Raw genomic sequence first — 22,069 nt, forward strand, 5'->3', positions numbered from 1 at the left:
TTTTCACCTCCCCACACCCTCTGCCAATAGGACTGAACTTGGACATATACTGTATTGGAAGCGTCACTATTCATTTCAGCGACCCGAAAATTATAGATTGCAAACCAATATCAGCCGTTTTGTATTATATTTACATGTCACTCCTTCCAACTCTTAGTCCTTGGGTATCTTACTCCCACAGTATTTTTCCAGATTGAAAGTATTATGTCTACCAAGTTTGGTTAAAATTGCTCCAGAAGTTCCAGAGTTATGCTGAAATATACCTAGATACATTCATCTCTTGGTGTTGCTCCTGTACATTCCCAATGTAGCTGACATACCCGTTCATGGCTAAACTTGGGATTAAATGCCATTGCGACTGTAACCAAATAGCTTAGCGAACTCGAAAACTATGGATTCGACACTAACCTCGGTTATTTGACATAGTTTATTTCTCACACCTTCTTATTACCAATACCTACGAGGGTTAAACTTGGATTTTAACGCTAACTGTAGTGTGACTATTAATATCAGCGACATCGAGCGCTATAGATTCGACATTAATGTCAATCGTTTTCGATTATTTTTGAATGTCAACCCCTCCTTACTACCCAAGGGTTGGGTGGTGAATTAGAACCTGACGTCACTTGGGGGCACCATTTAATATTATTCAACTGAGCTGATTTTTCTCATGAGTTCTTTGGTCTGATGGAACCATTTTAGGAGGTGAGTCTCGCAAGTCGAAATATATATATTCCCTGGGTTAAAATACGGAAACTTAGAAATATGTTCAGCTGGTTAGTCACTTTGTACTATTACTGAAGCGCACTTTGATATCGGTCATTTTTGATCACTTTTATGTTTCTTCCCATCCCCCAAGTTGTGGGGCTGAATTCGGATTTAAACGGCATCGAAAGTGTCACTGTTCATTTCAGCGAGCCCGAAAACAATGGCTTCGACACTAATATCGGTCATTTTGGATCATTTATATATATCCCCCTTCCCCTAAGTTGCACCGTCAAAGTAAAATTATAGAAACCATCCCAGGCCCGAAACTTATCTATGTTGAAAATTTAAGCGAGATTGGTCGAGTTGTTCAAGAGTTATTATTAAGTCACAAACATAGTTACTTCCATTTTTATTCATATAGATAGATAAATATATATGAAGTTAAAACTGATACATCAGTCTACGTATATAGCTAATAGAATAAAAATATGTTAAAATATTAAATATAAAAATCCAATTACCTGTGAGGAAACAGGTGGAAGAGGCGGCTTTGTTGATGGTAATTTGTCGCTTCTGCTTTGTAATGCTGGTGACGGGCTTTGGAAATGCCCCCATTCTCTCTTACCTCTCGTGTCAAACGCTGAGTCACAGCGGCCAGCCTCGTCACTAGATACAATTGAGCCATGAGTTGACCTGCTGTGATTCAGTTCATTGGACACGCCATCCCGTGAGTCTGGTCTGGAAGTTTTTTCAGCCGAACCGTTCCAGGTGCTCCACGGATAGTTCGCTGTTGGGTTCACTGGTGTATGATGGGTATAGGGGCTTTCTCCCCGCGATCTACCACAGCAAGAGAACCCACTGCTGCTTTTACTACGGCCTCCATCGCCACTGGATGTTTTTGACAAGTCAATTCTGTTCTGGTCTCGTGAAAGAACCGGGCTGCCTCTGACTCTACCATTTTCACTTGGCCTTTCGTTCAGCTCTTGACTCATGTATCCCCCACCCTGCTTCAATATTCCATTGTTCCTATTTACCTGTAATAAAGAAATCAATGGTAAATTGTACTATTCGTGATGCATACTAATAACACTTATAACTCTGTTAGGGTATGGAAAATCCAACACCACTTGTAACTCTGAATAACTTTCAAATATTGAATAATGGAAAATGCAGTACCACTTGTAAATCTGGATAACCTTCAACTATTGGAAAATCTAGTACCATTCGTAACTCTGAATAATCTTCAAATATTGAATAATGGTAACTCCAGTACCATTTGTAACTCTGAATAACCTTCAAATATTGAATAATGAAGAATCCAGTACCATTTGTAACTCTGGATAAGCTTCAAATATTGAATAATGGAAAATCCAGTACCATTTGTAACACTGAATAATCTTGAAATATTGACTAATGGTAACTCCAGTACAATTTGTAACTCTGAATAATATTCAAATATCGAATAATGGAAAACCCAGTACCATTTGTAACACTGAATAATCTTGAAATATTGACTAATGGTAACTCCAGTACAATTTGTAACTCTGAATAATCTTCAAATATCGAATAATGGAAAACCCAGTACCATTTGTAACACTGAATAATCTTGAAATATTGACTAATGGTAACTCCAGTACCATTTTAAACTCTGAATAACCTTCAAATATTGAATAATGAAGAATCCATTACCATTCGTAACTCTGAATAACCTTCAAATATTGAATAATGGTAACATCCGTACCATTTGTAACTCTGAATAAGCTTCAAATATTGAATAATGAAGAATCCAGTACCATTTGTAACTCTGAATAAGCTTGAATAATGTTACTTGACGACATTTGCTTAGTTCGACAATATCACAACAGGCCAGGCACTTCATGATATTTTCTAATTATCAGATCCGGTACAGAACCAAAATTGTTATGCACTTTTTCAACTTTTTGCTATTTTAAAAATCGTAGAGAAGAAAATTACAGTAAAACCTGTCTATTTGCCCACTGCTTGCTCTACAGCTGTGATAGCCAATTTATCATATACTGTGGGGTCAGGACACAATGAGAACTACGCTTAGGGATATTTTTTATTTCTTACTCTCTCCCCGTGAGGTGGTAGATTGCTGAATGTGTGTATATTTTGTGAATATTTGCTGTGTTCTTGACCCCGAGTGTATTTTTTTTTCCTTTTGTTTGTTTGTTTCATGTGTCTAACCTAAATCGTAAAAGTTAAACAATTTAAACACATTCCGCGGACAATTGAAGAAAGAGAAGACGCTACTCGTAGTGAGATCATAGCAGTGTCTTTGCGCACATTGCACAGCTTCTGGTTAAGCTTTAGGGTGGTATAGCTTGTTAGGGCAAATATCTTTAAGGCAAAGATATGACACAATGCTAAATATGTAATGTCTTCTTCTTTTTCACCTCAACCATAGGTTTGTGGGCCACATGGAAATATTAAAACTTTTCTGTCGCTTGCAAGAGCTGTTTTATATTTTGATAGGTCTCTTCTTCGTAACTGCATCTAGATATTCTATCCTTGGTCTCCCTCTTCCTGGTTTTTCCCTCTATCAGCACGGTGATCCAATCGGAGTGCCGAATATGATGGTGAAGCATGCTGTTTCTTCTTTTTCTTATTATCTTAATGATCTGTCGTCCTTCGTTAGCTTTCTTTAGTACGTCTTCATTGCTTTTCCTTTCGGTCCATGACATGCGCAGCGTGTCACACCACATTTCAAATGCTTCCAGCTTGAATATTTCAGCTTTTCACAATGCCCATATCTCTAATCCGTAAAGCGCCACACTTCACACCAGAGTCTTAATAAATCGTTTTCGAACTTCCAACAACACATTTCTTGATGTTAGCAGTCCTCTTTTCCTATTGAATGCTTGTTTAACCTGCAGTATTTTTAAACTTACGTCTTTTTCACTTCTTCCGTCGGAGGATATTAGACTTCCTAAATAGGGGAACATCTTAACGTCTTCAATTTTTTCTCCTTCTAACCATACTTTGCCCCTTCCTGTCCTGCTCTTATGCACTTCATCACTTTGGTTTTCTTCTTATTTATCTTCATTTTGCATGTTTTTTCCAGTTCGTCGTTCAAGTTTGAAAGTGCTTCCTACACGTCCTTTTCGTTCTTCGCTATTAGTGCTATGTCATTAGCAAACCTTATTGTCCTAAAAACCTGGTGATTTACTTTTATGCCTTTCTCGTTTTTATGAAAGGATTATTTGACAGCCTCTTCTATATAGACGTTGAACAGGAAGGGTGAAAGTCCACATCCTTGAGTTACTCCTTTACTTATTCTTGTTTCCTTCTGTATTCCTGAATATGTTCTGTATAAGGGTAAAATAAAATTACTAATTCCTTCTTACTATTTTGTCTCTTAATTTCTTTTCTAAATCTAAGTAACATAAAGAGTCGTAATAAATACTGAAAGCTGAAATTCAGGGTTGTCGCATATAAAGATTAAAAAAAAAAAAAAACTATTTCAAATACAGGGTGTCATAATTGCATCGCCCTATTTTCATTTTGTGGTGGTAAATTAATGTATGTGTATTTCTTTCTTTTCCAGATGTAATACAGTAGAAGAAACACCAGAGTTTTGTTAGAAATTTGTCGATCCCAAAAATCTCGCCAGGTGTGGTGGTGACAGTAGGAACAGTGAAATGGCGACCAACGCAGAAAAAGTGCAAATAGTGTGGTGGTATGCAGAACTTGGTTCCATTGTCGCAGTGCAACGACGATTCCGCCAGGAATAACAGAGAGAACCCCCTAATGCGAAAACAATTGGAGTATGAAAACAGAATTTCCTGGCGACTGGTTCAGTGGCTAAAAAGCACGGTAGTGGTCGCGAAAGTGTATCAGAAGACAATGTGCAATGCATTTCGGAAACATCGCCTGGATATCCTTCGTGTGATGGTGGGGCACATGTTGAAGTGTTGATATTTGATATTTGTATACAAACTTAATGAGTGTACCTTCTTAGTGCATTTTAGTTCATTTGGGTATCTCAAATAGTGTGGGAGAAATACAGAAATGAAAATAGGAAGATTCAATTGGGACACCCTGTATTTTTGATTAACCAACATGTACGAAGACTGCTACTACTTACACTTCTCGAAAGACTCCCTTGAGAGAAAGTACTAGTTGCTTCTCCCGTGGGTGGTGGAGGAATGATATATGACTTGATCTCTTCTGGTGTCAGTTCTACCGCAGAGGCGTTCTGTTCATCCGGGGGTGGAACGGTCACGGTGGCCAGAAACGCTTCGAAATCCAGATTTAAATCCAACCCAGCCAATGCGCTTTCCGCATCAGAAACATTTTCGTCACTAAGACCCATCGTCGTGTCTAAGCTCAATAAATCACCTGAAAACAAAAATATCTTATTTAGAAAAAACAAGAAAACAATTGTCAGGCCATAATGATATAGACAAAACACAACATAAACAACATCTTCGACATTAAAATTATAAGTTCAAGCATGTAGATAACTAATCCGCGCAAGATTTCCCAATGTTTCACAAATATTCTACCTAGAATGTTAGAAACTATTGGTAAACCAACAAATACCTCTAAAATTCAAACACATCCCTGTATGTACCATGTACCACAGCCCAGGTGGTGCTTTTTCTACCATGCTGTTTTCAATTAATTTAATATAACCTTTTTTTACATATATATGTATTACGATTTTGTTAAATTGACTTATGATGGGATTACGGTAAATAAAGGTGTTTTTGTGTGATTATTTTTAACCGTGTTTTAATGCTTTTTATTGAAATTTTTAGGTATTTTATATTTTTGGTATTTTGAGCATAGCCTGGTAATTAGGGTTGTTGAACGCATGGTAATTTGTTTAGGCATTATTTTAAAAGTGGATAAATTATACAGGGTTAGCATAAATGATTCATTCCTTTTGAAAAGGCTATATTTTCAAAATTATTACACGTACACACATGAATGATAATATGAAACGTACCACAAACTTACCAAGTTTGTATTGAGTATTCCAGGTAGCAGCATGAGTCCATTCCCTAATAGCATGTTGGTTTGCAACAAATCTTTCACTATATTTGATTTTAACTTGCTAGACTTTCCGTGCACTGTACACCTGCTACAGGCTTTTTGAAAGAGTTACCTGCAAATGTCGTAATTTGATTTTTGCTTGCTAGATTTCACTTGCCTCGGAGACTTGTTGCAACTTTGTAGCAAGTGTGTCAGTTCTAGTTTCTACCAACAGGTGGCACAAAAGTATAATCTTAGAAATCTCTCCGCCAGGCCACCATTTGTAGTAGGTGCAAAGTGTGTGAAGCATTAAAACAAGTGGGTAATTAAGATAATTACGTAAGTATCCAGTATGTAGAGATAATTTATATTTCAAATGTGTATTGTTTGACAAAGTTGTTGAGAAAAATATACTGTATGTATGTTCGTATACAGTAAAGTGCTTGCTGCAGGCTTGCTATGCTAACTTCCACACACTTGCAGTAGACTTGCAATGCAAGTATATACCTGCAGAAGACTTACTACACTCACTTGCTGAAACCCTGCTCTAGACTTGCAATGCAAGTATATACTTGCAGAAGACTTACTACAAACTTGCTGCAAGTTTGTTGCAAGTCATTTTTGCTATCTGGGTTATCTTTCCGATCGGATGTGGCAATGTGGCAGTACGAGGTTAGTATTTATCGAAAATAGAGAAAAAAAAAAAGACATCGTCTAGACGTGTATCGCGTCACCGAAGGGACACATATTGAACATATGTAGAGGGTGTATAAACTTGGTGTGTTTGTGGTTCTTTTCGTATATCTTTCATGTGTGTACTTTTAATACTTTTAAAAACACAGTCTTTTCAAAGTGAATGCATCATTTATGCTAATCCTATACGTATATACTATTTAGTTTGAAGACATAATTTTTACTTAGAAACAAAGAAGTGTAGATTTATTGGATTATATAAAACGATTATGTTGTTTATAACAATTAATGACATAATATATAAACACTTTTACATGTTTTTATAGTTTTCCGACATATTTGTCTGTTTGAATTTCAAAATAAAATAAAATAAAATAAAATAATTAAATAAGAATAAATGATATCTCTATCTCGTATGGCAACAGCATGGTTTCCTCTATTTTTCCAACACCTGATAAAATATCGTTAACAAATGAAAAGCAGATCAACTGGTCTTAGTAAAGTCTCCATAGACTGACTTACTTTTTCACTATCTCTTCTGGATAGATATCAAATAATGTGAGAGAGAGACAGCATTCCTGTCGAACTGTCCTTCCAATAACACTCTTCTCTGTCATCTCCTTCCGTATTCTCACACTTACTTGTTGGTTCATATATAAGTTTCTTATGAGCCTTCGATCTTTCTATTCCAACCCAACCTTCTTTAGAACTTGCAACAACAATTCAAAATTCACGCGTTCGCAAGCATTTTCTAGATCAATGACTATCACATACGCCTCTGTCTCTTTTTCTATAAACCTTTCATCGATCACCCTTAATAATTCAATTGCATCTCTTGTGCCCTTACCTCTCCTGAACCTATTCTTTAGCCTAACCGGCATAACTGTGGGACGTAAAACTCAAAGATTCCATTCTCCTGAAACCGAACTGTTCCTCCTCAAAGTTTTCATTTGTTCTTCCATATAACCTTCTGTTCAGAATTCGAAGCAAAAGTTTTGTTCCATGACAAATGAGACTAATAGTTCTATAATTCTTACATCTCTTTGGTTCGATTTCTTAGCCATCGGTATCATGATCGTCTTCAGGAAGTCTTTTGGCCACTCTCCTCTTTCATATATTTCCTTGTACAGTCGAAACAGTTCCTTCTTGTCCTTCTTTCCCATATTCTTAATGAATTAGTTTGGTATATTATATATCCCTGTTGCCTTTCCATTCCTAATCTCGCAAATAGCTTTTTCAAACTAATCCCGAAGAATCCTAAACCCTTTATCATCCTCGCCTAATACATTTTCTACTTCAATATCTAGGCCACATGATCTATCCTTACTCTCATGTTAGTTCTCAACATATTCCTTTCATCTTTCTAAGACTTCACTTCTCTCGCTATCTTCCCATTCTTATTTTCTACTGCCATCATAACAACCCCTTGTTTCATCCGAAGTTCCAGAGATTTCATCTCTTTGTACATTTCCTTGTATTTCCCAACTCTTTTCTAATTCTTCTATGTTCTCTCATTTTCTTTTATAAAACTCTTCCCTTGCTCTGTCTGTTTCCTTTCGTAACTGATTGTTTAACTTCCTGTACATCTTTCTGGCCTCTTCCGCATCAACCTGCTTTCACATCTTCGTTTCCCTCATTTTCTGCAACATATGTTGATCCATGGTTTCTTCGCGGTTTTGTGTTTCCTATAATCTACTACTTCTTCTGCAGACTGCTGTATGCAAAGTTTAATATACTCCCATTGTCTGTTCCTACCCGCATCTATTCTTTCCTAGTTTGAGTACTTTTCTTCAACGAAAAGATTTCTTACTTCCTCCTTTTTCAACTTTTTAGTATTCAACATCTTGTTGCCTACTTTTCTTCTGCCTACATTTTTCAGTTGGATATCCACTTCGGTCAGCACAAGGTTGTGATCAAAGAAAATATCAGCCCAAGAAAGGGTCTTCGCGTTCTTCATGCTATCCCGATGCCTGTCCTGAATCATAACATAGTCTATATGATATCTTCCGCCGTCTATTGGAGAATTTCCATGTATATCTTCTTCTGTTGTGCTGATTGAACCACGTGTTCCCAATTATTAGTGAATTCTGCCTACAGAAATTGACCAGTCCCTCTCCCCTTTCATTTCTTTTGCCTAAACCATATTTGCCCACGATACTACCTTCCTGTTTTTCTCCCACAGCTGCATTGAAATCTCCCATTACAATTACACATGCACCATTCTTCTCTCTGACTATAATTTCTTCTATTTTCTCCTAATTTTCCTCACTCAGAGTAAGTCTACAAATATGAACTGGTCATACGATACAACCTAAATATCGTTATTTATTTTCCACATGTTTGAAACACAATAGAAAATATTCTTAAAGTTTAGCTGACTGTATGAAATTAAACAATTATTACCCAGATGTATATACATTACCTAGCATCGCGTTATGGTCGAGTATTTCTTCTGGCGTTAAAACCCCGGCAGCAATCCATCCGTTGGGATGTGTCATCATATTTCTCTTGTTGGTTGCTTTCTCCATGGATTGAAGCTCCACCTCTAACGACGAGTGATCAGCGAAAGGCGTTGGAGGCATACTCAACTGATTCGGAAGACCATACACGCCGTCCTCGTCTGGCGTTGCAGGTGGAGGGATCATAGTTAAGTCGATTATATCTGGGTCCAAGTACAACGTTCCCTCTGCAAAGTTGTATGGCAACGTATTGTCCTCTTGTAATTTTTTAAGGAATTCCTGAAATGAAGTAACAAATTAGAACCAGTAGTCAACAATAACTACCATGTAACACTGCAAAAACCGCAGTGATTATAACATGTTTTGTTCAAACATAAGAGAAAACGCTGGTAAAAGTATACTGTGACCTTATCCCAGGGCGCAAAAATTTCAAAGTTAGACGCACTCGCCAATCCAAAAATGATGGTCGCCAGTATCTCTCACGTACACATTATGAGAGAGCCCCCTTTCCCTTCCCCCCGGCCTTTGGTCTGACAAACAAAGAGACTACATCTCAGGGCATAAAATTTCAAAACCAGACAGTTATATTCAGGATAAACAAGGTTTGAACTGGACAACTCATATACATGTTAAAAAATATCTTACCTTAAGACTTCACGTTTGTGTAACGCTCTATCTTGGCACTGAAGTACCAGTTGTTGATTGCAGTTTTCGGATCACAGTCCTTAAGTGAAGGTCTATTGATGGAAGTTGTTAGCAAATCATCCAGTGTGTCAGTTTTTAGTGAATTCCTATAGGCAGTCTTAACTCTGTTCTATCTAGGCACTGGGTTGTTCTCCCAGCTGTTCAAGCTTCAAACAGTTCTCTCGCGTTAAAGCGCCAGGAAGCAAACCATTTCGATTGAGGGTGGGAAAGGAGGGGCGAATTACAATGCTGTGAAGACTTCACATTCCGTGTTTTCTTTCACTTAGTGACAATTATTTTTGTCTGAAACAGAAACTGCGCAGCCCTGTGAGTTTAGGCAGAAACCATTCCTACTGAACACTCGTCGCCAGCTCTAAATTTCTAGTCGCCAATGGCGACCGGAAATTTTGCGCCCTGCCTTAACCTATGCTTGATTTGCTTTTATCATTATACGATGGTTCATATGCTATTGCAAATGATTTCGTGTTACACGGACACTTCTTAGTAGGTTTGACCCCCAGATTTGCCTCCCTCAGATTCTTTCTTATATGGTTGCCTGAAACAAGATGACTTCTAAATACATCCTGCCACGATCTTGCAACTCGATGATCGCAATCAAACTGTTGTCACTGTTAACCTGGGAAACGCATTACGACAAGTAATGGACACGTTCAATATGGTTTAAAAAAAAAGTGGTGACGCAGAACGCTCTTATTCAAACACTACAAGTAAAGAGCATCGTTCTCTATGCAAATAACCAGTAAGATTATTCAATAAAGCTAAGTTCTTCATAAGTTGAAACAAATGAATCTTGAAGTGGGAACAGAATATGAAGTACTTACCAAATATAGCTTGTGCGCTAAACACATATATGACTATTAAGTCTGTCTAACTCAGAATACTTGGATGTCTGTTGTTTTTCAGACGAGATACCCACAAAATATATGCTGAGAATATTTTTAATCTATTTTTCTTATACATAGTATAGCAATAGTCGAAACATAAACACATTAAAAAGTGCACTATGAGCACTTTCGCTAAAATACTTCATCAGATAGGGAGGATTTAGAAGAGTCTAGGTGGACTACATTTGGAAAGCAGGATCACATGCTACACGATAATATTATGAAACTATAAGTGGACGAAATTTAGCAGAGGAAGACATAACTAATAGGACGGGTAGATAGCAGTCCAGGAGAACAAACAGAAATCTTTTTATTTATTATTATATTTTCATATTTTTTATTTGTTAATATTTTTTTAGTTTCTCATGAATTTTAACTTTTCAATCCTTCTTCTCCTTATATGACGCAACATTTTTTCTTAATTTATTATTTCCTCGTTCCTCTGTACACTTACTAATTCGCCCAATAGTTGTATTTTCGTTCACTAAACTCCACCTACCTACAGCGTTGTACAACTATCAGGTAACCGCGTGACCCTGCGTTTCAACATGGCGCTTAGCTGGTCGCTTCTCAGATTGTTCTCTGTTCTTTAATTGTACTTTCCTTGTCTTGTATCTAATAAAGTATTTTAGTGAAAGTGCTCATAATGTATTCCACCATAGTCTCACTTACACTATTAACAGCAATAATAAACATCTTTCTTAAAGTCACTGACTAAATTATGCACCTAACCATAAGTATCATCATCATCATCAATTACTTAATGTAGACATCAGTTGTACTGGAAAGAATCAAAATAAAGCTTCAAAACAATAAAATTAATAATGCTGGTAGCAGGGGCGTCATTTAGGGGGGGCAGGGAGGGGCATTTGCCCCCCCTGAGTTTGAGATGTATATAGATTTTATCAATACAATAGTAGTAAATCAGTGAAAACGCGAAATTTTACTTATATCAAGGGGTCTTGCCCCCCCAAGCAAAATCTGAAATGACGCTCCTGGCTGGTAGCTCAAACAAAAAAACAACTATCAGCAAAACGGGAGGTCAGGACTTGAGTACCGCCAGTTAATTATTAAAATTTTGCTGTATTGTTTCATCAACACGACATTACAATCTGGAATAATCAGCGACTGTTATAATCTCACATGGTTATGTAAATTGGCTAACAAAAATATTTAAGTGTATCAAGCTATACATACGTTTTGTGTATACGTTTAGTAAGCAACTCTCCAAAGACTGGACAAACGTAAGTCCAGTTTTCTTTTACACTCGGAACGTAAATCATAGACCACTTTTTAACACCTGCTTTTGGACTCAAGGATTAGACACTTTTCGGTAGACTCAATTTTTAGATCACTTTTTAACACCTACTTAAGACTCAACTCATAGACCACTTTGTAATACCCATTTGGGACTCAACACGAGAGAAACATTAACAAACAGAACTAAATCCAAAAGTCTTACATCAACCTTAATAAAAATAGCCCTGCAGACTGATTGTGTCTTCTGATTTACTTCAAGTAGAAAAGGAAAGCCATTTTTCCTATAAACCAAAGATCTATTAAAACTATGATAGCGTAAACTAAGTTAATCATTCCTGCAGCAGAATATTTGACAAAACATAAAAACAAACACTTTCAATGTGACCTCTGTTGTTGTGCTCACCTGGATGTCATGATCACTTGTTCTAAAGGCGGGTGGAATTAAATTATCAGGACTATGAAGTCCAAAACTAGAATCACTAGACTTCAAAATAGAGCTAGTGCGATGGGATGTCTGATCTCTTCCTGTAATAGCAAAGAAAATCATCAGTATTGTTATTTATGTAAGAGAAATATCAAATTCATTAATCATCCTTGTGTTATTAATTGTAATACATGATAACATCAGATTTCCAAATGTACATAAAAAAAATCAACAATATATATATAAAATAAAATATTTCTGAACAAGTGCTTTATATATATAAACACTAAAAATGTTTTAACACTTGAAGGTCTGAACTATCTTCATGCACTTTTAAAATGTGAAAGTAGTCTTTATAGGGAGATGTCTCTTGTTATGAGACACTTTCACTTCTAGCATCTTTCACTGTAGGCACTTTTTTTTCCTTAGAATAATCATGTACTGTCTCTCATTCAGGTACAAAACTTGTTTTGGATATTAAAATAGTATTCAAGTATTTCCGTTACAGAAATATCATCGTGCAAACTGCAAATGTTTGGTATCATTTTAACACCCAAAACAAGTTTTGTACATAAATGGACAGAAAAAAGTGATTATTCTGAGAGAAAAAGTGCAAGATGTTAGTGAGAAGTGAAAGTGTCTCATAACAAGACAAATCTTCCTATGAATACTACGTACTACACAAGTTAAAAGTAAGCAGGCATAGTAGAAACCTTCAAGTATTAAAACATTTTAAGTGCTTTTTTAAGTACTCGGAGTGTTTTCTTTATTACAGGACCAAAAGCAACAAATGTATTAGTAATTTATTCAAGTTTGTAGGCAGAAGTGTTCGCATCCATGGCCCCAGCGTGGACCGAAATATCGAATATTACAAAGTTTGAATACGGATACAGTAGCACTGGATGCAAGATGAGTTTCTTTTCTATGTTTAAATATACACCCTAAAGAACCTTCAAGTCATTATATCACCTGGTATTTTTTACGTAAGCAAAATGAGATTTCTATCTGGACGCAGAGTGCAGATTTTCTTGAAGTAGAACGTGTAGATATACACTTGCCTAATAATTTTGTATCAAATGACGAACGAACTTTGCTCAGGAGAATTCTATGAATATATGTACGTGTTGGCTGAAAGCTATTACCCCATGTACACGAATTAGAGCCGTTAAAATATGGTATAAATACGTATGAGTATTGATCACTATACCATTGTTTACGCGCCAGAAACAGCGAGTATTCATGAAGTTTCAAGTTGCACGTAGAAGAATTTACAGATTTACAAAAGGTAGTAGAAGGCTGGTTGATTGCGTTGATTTTGAGTTTAACGCCCCGTTCAGCAGCGAGGCTATATGAGACGTGGACCTACTGATTAAAGTGGAATCCCAACCACATGAGCTTCCGCCGGGAATTAAACCCGGATCTCCCACGCCAAAGGCGCTTACGCTAACCGCTTAGCCACTAATGATCTCAGGCTTGTGGTATTCTAGCAATATCATACCGCACCATGGCCAGATAGGTAAAGGAATAAGCCAACAACATAGCAGAGAACACCTTAATATTCAACAGATTCGCATCATTTGGAGGTCCTTCGTAAATTGATGAAAAATGACCGCGATGGACAGGTAAAGCATTACATTGAATATTATCATCAGCTGTGTACCAGACGTTGACGAAGGATATGGACATGCATGACGTATCACCGAGATGGATGTCACATCACCTTACTTACGTACAGAAGTAGCAAAGAAAATGAAATCTTTGAGTTTTACGTCCCACGGTTATGCCGGTTAGGCTAAAGGAGACGGTGATAATGAGAGATGAGTGAAATGGTGGAATGAAGAAAGTGGGAGGAAACGGGAGTACCCCGAGAAAACCCACGAGCACGGTGTTTGTCCACCACAAAGTTCACTTGGCGGGGGCTGGGATCGAACCCGGAACCCCAAGCACCAGAGGTGAACGCTCTACCACTGAGCAGAAGTAGCAAAAAATGTTTACGCATTTATCTGGAATGTAAAACAAGGAAGGTAAAACATTCTTTCATCACATTATTACAATTGAAAGTGTGAGCAATATTCAACGAACCTAATTTGAAATGGTGATCAAATGATGTGCGTTTTCTGTTTTCCCCACACCTATAGAAATTGAAACAAGAATTCACAAATGTAAATGTATGTAATGGTGGCATGTGTCTGCTACAGATGTTCTTGAAAGGCTAACAACCATTGTGTCTGATATACTCTGAAATACCGCAAGATTAACAGCATAAATTTGAACTTTTCCAAATGGCTCTACGTCAAATTATTACATACAGTATTTCAAAACTACGTGTTAAACGAAGACTTGAAATACTATAATTTTTACTCTTGTTATAAACTATGACGCTACAATGTCACAAATATCCAAATTTTGGAAGCCTCTACAACAGTGATAGCACAACTGAGACGGAATTGTGAAATAGACAAACTATTTGTCCACTTAGTGTCGAATACTACGATCATATTACGTATTTGGAATAAACAGAAACAAAGTTATAAGAGATTGGAAACTTAACTTTTTTCACAAGGCTTTATTTTGAGAAAGTGCTTAGATAAGTATCACAACCAATACCTTAGACGGTTTTCAATGGACGTGAGAATCGTAATACGTTTACAATGCGAGCAACAATTTAAAATAAGAATAAGAATTCTTTACTGTAGTTAAACAACAAAATGTAACAGACAACGTTAACATTTAAATTTGCATATACAGGATCCGGTAAAAAAGAACTCCCGTATTTGGAGAGGGTACTGTGTGAGTTGTGGTGGGAATACACCGGCGGAAAGGGAATTGATCGATAGCTGTAAAACTCCCATTTTCAGTAGACGCAATGGCGTGGCGCGATGAGCATTGAGCATTTGTTATGGAGGAGTATATTCCTAATGGTGGTTCTGTGATTCTATTCAGTGGGCATTTCGCATTTGGTTCGGACTTGGCCGACACGATTCTGTTCCAGATAGAAACACTATTTCAAGTGTGGAAATCAAACTTTAATCAACAGTTTCTATATTGAGAAAGAAATCGACTGGCCGACCAAGAACCGTAACAACGCCGGAAAATGTGGGGCATGTGAGAGCGTCCATCCAGCAATATTCAAAAGATCAGCATTTAAACAGATCGGCCAGGCGATTGTTTTCTCACTGCTCTAAAGTTTGATACTTTAAAGCAAACTTGCATAGCGTTTCTATCCGGAATAGAATCATGTCGGAAAAGTTCGAGCAAAATGCGAAATGTTGGCTGAGTAGTAGGAAAAGTCCGAGCAGAATGCGAAATGTTCGCTAAGTAGTAGGAAAAGTCCGAGCAGAATGCGAAATGTTCGCTGAGTAGTAGGAAAAGTCCGAGCAGAATGCGAAATGTTGGCTGAGTAGTAGAAGTCCGAGCAGAATGCGAAATGTTCGCTGAGTAGTAGGAGAAGTCCGAGCAAAATGCGAAATGTTGGCTGAGTAGTAGGAAAAGTCCGAGAAGAATGCGAAATGTTGGCTGAGTAGTAGGAAAAGTCCGAGCAGAATGCGAAATGTTCGCTGAGTAGTAGGAGAAGTCCGAGCAGAATGCGAAATGTTGGCTGAGTAGTAGGAAAAGTCCGAGCAGAATGCGAAATGTTGGCTGAGTAGTAGGAAAAGTCCGAGCAGAATGCGAAATGTTGGCTGAGTAGTAGGAGAAGTCCGAGCAGAATGCGAAATGTTGGCTGAGTAGTAGGAAAAGTCCGAGCAGAATGCGAAATGTTGGCTGAGTAGTAGGAAAAGTCCGAGCAGAATGCGAAATGTTCGCTGAGTAGTAGGAAAAGTCCGAGCAGAATGCGAAATGTTGGCTGAGTAGTAGGAAAAGTCCGAGCAGAATGCGAAATGTTGGCTGAGTAGTAGGAAAAGTCCGAGTAAAATGCGAAATGTTGGCTGAGTAGTAGGAGAAGTCCGAGCAGAATGCGAAATGTTGGCTGAGTAGTAGGAGAAGTCCGAGCAGAATGCGAAATGTTGGCTGAGTAGTAGGAAAAGTCCGAGCAGAATGCGAAATGTTCGCTGAGTAGTAGGAAAAGCCCGAGCAGAATGCGAAATGTTGGCTGAGTAGTAGGAGAAGTCCGAGCAGAATGCGAAATGTTCGCTGAGTAGTAGGAGAAGTCCGAGCAGAATGCGAAATGTTCGCTGAGTAGTAGGAGAAGTCCGAGCAAAATGCGAAATGTTGGCTGAGTAGTAGGAAAAGTCCGAGCAAAATGCGAAATGTTGGCTGAGTAGTAGGAAAAGTCCGAGCAGAATGCGAAATGTTGGCTGAGTAGTAGGAAAAGTCCGAGCAGAATGCGAAATGTTGGCTGAGTAGTAGGAAAAGTCCGAGCAGAATGCGAAATGTTGGCTGAGTAGTAGGAAAAGTCCGAGCAGAATGCGAAATGTTCGCTGAGTAGTAGGAAAAGTCCGAGCAGAATGCGAAATGTTCGCTGAGTAGTAGGAGAAGTCCGAGCAGAATGCGAAATGTTCGCTGAGTAGTAGGAGAAGTCCGAGCAGAATGCGAAATGTTCGCTGAGTAGTAATCACAGAACCATTACTAATATATTCCTCCACAACAAACGCACAACACTCACCATTGCGACTACTGAAAATGGCACGTATACCGCTATCGATCGATACCCCTCCGCTGCCGTATCCCCACCAGAACCCACACAGTACCCTCTTCAAATACGAAAGGTCTTTCTGCCAGACCTTGCATGTCAATGAAGTTTAGATTTGTACGTAATCCACATCATACGAATATTTTGTACAATATAAAATAAATGAAAAAAAAAAAAAAAAAACATAATGCTTCGTACTCTAGCCCAAAAATTTCTTTTTGTAATTCTCTCAAATCTTTCTGAAAATATGAAAAATATGGAGATTACCATACTACTTAGAATGATGTATTTCTGGAAAATTGATAAAATGGGTGTTGCTTTCGTCTGCTTCTATAACATTACAGCACTGGTTTCTGGTGGCTGTCATTATAACAAGTTTCCACAGTTACATAATTTTATGCAGTGTTAGAATCCCATGCTGAACATAATCTTTTGACAAAAAAAGTAGCATAATTTCATGTAGTGTTGGAAATTTTACCCATGTTGAACATAGTCTTTTCACAAAAAGTAACACAATTTCATGCAGTGTTGGAACTTTACCCGTGTTGAACATAATTTTTTTAACAAAAAGTAAAAATTTCTATCTCTTGTAACATTGTTCCGTGACATTATGTATTACTGACACTTTCCAGTGCGTAGCGACGGGCACCAAACTTAGTTCATGGCACACACTTTCATTTACAGTTAATATACAGGGTTATTCAAAAAGAAAGAATAGATTTCAAAAATGTATTTCTTCCAGACTACAAAAGATAGAAACATGATTCGAACGTTACTTGATTAAGAAAAGTTTACAATTTATTGTTAGAAATTAAGGTGTGCATTCAATATGAGCACCGTATGTTACACGACAAATGTCAAAATTCGTACCTTTTGTTGTGGTCGTCAGGATGCAATGCTTGCAATAACTGCAGTTTGTATGACTTCATGTACAGACGATGTTTTAGAACTCGTCATACCGTTGGTTGAGGAATGTTAAATTCTTTGCTTGCTCGTTATGTGGATTTCTTTGGGCTCCTTTTGTAAAGTGTACAAATACGCTCGACATTCTCGTTCGATGCGCGTGGACGTCCCGTGCTTTTCCCTTTGCAGATGCAACCATCTTCTACGAATTTTCGATGGCACTCGTAAATTTGCTTATGATGCGGCGGTTGTTTATTAAATTGACGGCGAAATGCTCGTTGAACTGCAATGGACTCAAGTTTTGCCAATTGTAGCACACAAAAATACTTCTTCTGTGGCGACGCCGCCATTTCACTACAGACAAACAACAAACAATAGCGCCAAATGCGGCCGTGATTGGAACTTCTATCCGGGCTGTTTAAATTGTAAACTTTTCTTAATCAAGTAACGTTCGAATCATGTTTCTATCTTTTCTAGTTTGGAAGAAATACATGTTTGAAATCTGTTTTTTCTTTTTGAATAACCCTGTATATGTTTTGAATCTAAAAACAATGGTGTTAGGGAAATGCTTACCTAAAGGTCTATGAGATGGACTGTTTGTCGGCGTACTCATGGAATCTGTGTCACTCTCCGATGGCTCGTTGTCTTCCAGTTCAATCCTTTTCACTACATCATTTACAGCTTCTGTCAACAACTTTTGACCCTGGACGAAAGAGAAAATTTCATAACCACATTAATACGCACGACTTAACGTACACTCCGCAGATACCTAATAAACTGCTATTGAAATTCCTAAAAATTATCACAAAATGAAATAACATGAAATGAAATGATGAGGTGAGGCAGAAAAGAAATACGGACATCAAAGATAAACAAAATACACAGATCACCAGGTCAAAAAAAGTAACAGGAAAAGTGAAAGAAGATACAAGAAGAGTAAAAATCAAGATGTGAAGATGCTGAAGGTGATATTTCGATGGGAAATATTTCTATGTACTATACAATCGAACTCCTTTATAGATCAAAATTGCTACTCATTTGTTATGTCCATGGTATGTTAATGAACTAAGTGATGTTAGACTTATTGAATGGCTGTCAGTGAATTACAAGGATCCAATGAAAATTATAAGTTCGACGCTTTTGCTTTGATTATTTTGTAGAATTATCAGTATAATTGCATATTCATTTATCTACAAATTTGGATTTTTTTTCCTTTCTTAGAGGGAACGTAATTTTCTACACGTTACTGGAAAGCATACCCTAATTGTTCCATTGTTTAAATTTACTGACAAAAGTACACACACATTTTCAAGCAGCAATTTGCTACTGAATTTATCTCGATTTTTCTGACCGTGTGATAATTTGGGCTGTGAAGTCTCTATACGAACACAAAACATACGGGAAAGGTGAACAAAATAGATAGGAACCTTAAGGACGCTCATCTATTTGTCTCAACTTTTTTACCTTTTTTTTTAATCTACACAAGTTAAAGACTACTAGTAAAATTCTCTGCACAATATTCTAGTAAACATGAAAACCACGTGGAACTCCCTCATGGCTATCGGTGCAGGAGAGCCTGGATTTGGTGGTCTGGATCTCACATAAGCTGTAGGCCTATGTTTTACATAGCCTCGCTGCCTATAACGTAACAACTTATTTGAACACATTCTTTGACAACAGAGAACGTATCGACAACAGACAATTTCGTCATGTAGTATTTTGTAAATTTTTAAATAATTACTCAGAGAATATTAGTTTCTTTTCCGGTAACATTTTCAAAAACGAAATACAGGTTAGTAACCTTAAGTACCGCTCGTGTTCTCTCAAGATTACATCATGATTGTTCAATTTCCAGGAGGATGAGCAATTGTATCCATCCAGTACGTAATTTTAGGACTTACTGTGTAATATTCATACTGAAACTACTTAGAGTTGTAAATCGTTCAAACTTGTTACTTTCTATTTTAATGGCGTAACAAGCATTTCTACTTATGGAGGATCTTTAGTAGTTTGTGCTAAAACATCAATCCGATAACGAAAGAAACGAGATATAGAAAGTGTAGAAAACAGTTATCTTAACGTAGGTTACCATGCTACAAGAATCTTGTAACTGTCATTAAAAAAAAAAAAAATCTTGCAACCCTACAATATTTCTCCATGTAAATAAAATCTTGAATGGGACATGCAACAATTTTACATCTTGCAAGGAGTCAAACCATGTGCAACTTTCTGGATCATCTTGCTTGCTACCTGCTATCGCCCTCCCACTGACGTAAAGAAAAACAAAACAGTTTCGCCGCTTCCAAAACGACGGATTCTTTTGGACTGGGAGGGCAAGAGTGCCAAAATATACGTTTTTAATGAGGTTCACTATTTGTTCACCAGAGTGCAGTGCTGCACGGATGGAGATATCTTTCTTGCTTTCAGAAAGTTATACTGTGTAAACAGTCAATAGAAAGATGGGGTTGCAAGATTTTTTCAATGACAGCTAGAAGATTCTTGCAGCATAGCAACCGAGCTTTAATGATACGATATTGTTGTGGGAAATTAGTTAAATAGTACTAAAAAGGATTAGATGAAATAATGAAAGATGAAAAGACGCCCATTTAAGAAGAAATATAAATACGTGAAAGTAATTTCTTTTCGGAAAGAAGACGTTCTGAGTTTAAAGGTATTCCATTTACGTTGCTTCTTGTTTCTATCTTAGGTGAGATAAAGTTATATTTACAAATATATGCTTCATTTTTAACATTATTAATACTCTGTACTGATGAATATTTCACGGCCATTTTCTCTGCATTGAAACTGTATTTTTCTGTATTTATTAACACTTTCTGCTGTTTATTGCAACATGTTTTTAATTAACATGTTCATAGATTAACATGTTAATTAATCTATGAACACAATTAACATGTTCATAGATCTTAATTCACCTTAATTCATAGATGTTAATTTATCTATGAACATATATTCACATAGCCTTGCTTAGTGTGTTGTATTCAGTTTGATAATATGAAAGCAAGGCCTGATAGAATAGTTATAGAACATTTTCCTTTATAATGTACAAACATTTAAAAAAAATTACACTTTATGGCAAAGAAAACTGTTCTAGTTCTAAGCGTTATCTACCGAAAAATTGTATAGAAGTTTTACAAATACCTTTAATTTTATTAATGAAAATTGAAATTTAAAAGTAAATGATAATTTTATGTTATTATCTCGTTAACTATAGTGTGTTCTGTCGTCCTTCCACTGTCATAATGACAGACCTGATAGGAGTATATTTTAGCATCACTTTTGCCTTAATAAGCGACGTGGTTCTTCTATAGCATCAAGTTTCATGTTAACAAAAAAGAGATTTTTGTCTATTTTTTCGAAAACTACGCATGATGATGGCATTTTGTTTAGCTTAATCAGATCTCTCGATCGATATATGTCTCTCCACTACACGCTAACAATATAATGTGAAGTAATAAAGCAATAAAGCAGCATGAGAGAGAAGCAGGGTTTTGTTTCACCAGTTGAAAGATTACAGAAGATAAACGTGATATCCCAATCAGAGACTGTCCAATGCAGTGTTAAATAAAAGAAACAATTCAAGAAGAACATAGAGTTGAATGCGACAAGAATCCTTCAAAAGCGACCCCACAAAGCTCAAGTGTAACAGTATAAGAAGAAGATTTAAAACAAACAAGCTATCACTCACATCTCTTTAAAAAAAAAAGGGGGGGAGATTATAGTCGGTGAGCACTCTAATCTTCCTCAGTTGGTAATTTGAAAATTGAGAACGATTTCACTTAGTGGGGATCCCTTATCTTTCTTTCAGCAACAAATGTTCCTATTGACAAAAATACCTTCTCACTTTGTAATGTATTTTTTACTATTTCTGTGGCTTAAACTTCTTCCAGCCAAGCAGATAACAATGTTGCCAGAAACTAATGGTTCATTTACGTGATATATTGAAAAATGTGGTAAGATAGAGGTAGAAGTGATAAGCAGCCTTATGGTTTTTCCTGATCCAAATTTAGCTTGCGCAACTATATATAAACGATTAAATAAAGTATAATGCCAAGGAAGTAAATATCCACTTACTTTTAGAGGGATTTGTCTGAGAATCTTATTTTATTAGAACGAAGGAACTAAAATTAAATCTAGATAAGACTAACAGATGGACTATATCATAAATTTATGACCAATTCATAAATAAAATAATAAACAGTTTTTCAAAATATTATGTTTATGTTAATTAAGCTTTACTTATCAAGAATTCTGGTAGTTAGCAGTATTGGAGTAATAGACATCGAACAAGAAGCGCATTGCCAACGGCTGTTCGTAGTGGTACATGTGCAAATTTGTAAAAAGAGATTTAATTGAGAAACATTATTCTACAGAAATTTAGGAT

At 36.8% G+C, this 22,069-nt stretch overlaps 1 protein-coding gene across 2 annotated transcripts in view; it reads right to left on the reverse strand.

The window, feature by feature from the left end:
- Positions 1 to 22,069, reverse strand: part of LOC145681284 (uncharacterized) — a 548,035-nt gene that overhangs the window by 18,544 nt on the left and 507,422 nt on the right. For both annotated transcript variants that reach the window (XM_081752913.1, XM_081752914.1), the window contains 5 exons: positions 18,241 to 18,370; positions 12,114 to 12,235; positions 8,825 to 9,140; positions 4,817 to 5,070; positions 1,230 to 1,742 (listed from right to left, as the gene is read on the reverse strand). In XM_081752913.1, the coding sequence (XP_081609039.1) occupies positions 1,230 to 1,742; positions 4,817 to 5,070; positions 8,825 to 9,140; positions 12,114 to 12,235; positions 18,241 to 18,370 (1,335 nt within the window). The remainder of the gene's footprint in view (positions 1 to 1,229; positions 1,743 to 4,816; positions 5,071 to 8,824; positions 9,141 to 12,113; positions 12,236 to 18,240; positions 18,371 to 22,069) is intronic.

The sequence above is a fragment of the Thermobia domestica genome, chromosome 3, assembly GCF_964235325.1.
Source record: "Thermobia domestica chromosome 3, izTheDome1.hap1.1, whole genome shotgun sequence".
In the NCBI taxonomy this organism is placed as follows: Eukaryota; Metazoa; Arthropoda; class Insecta; order Zygentoma; family Lepismatidae; genus Thermobia; species Thermobia domestica.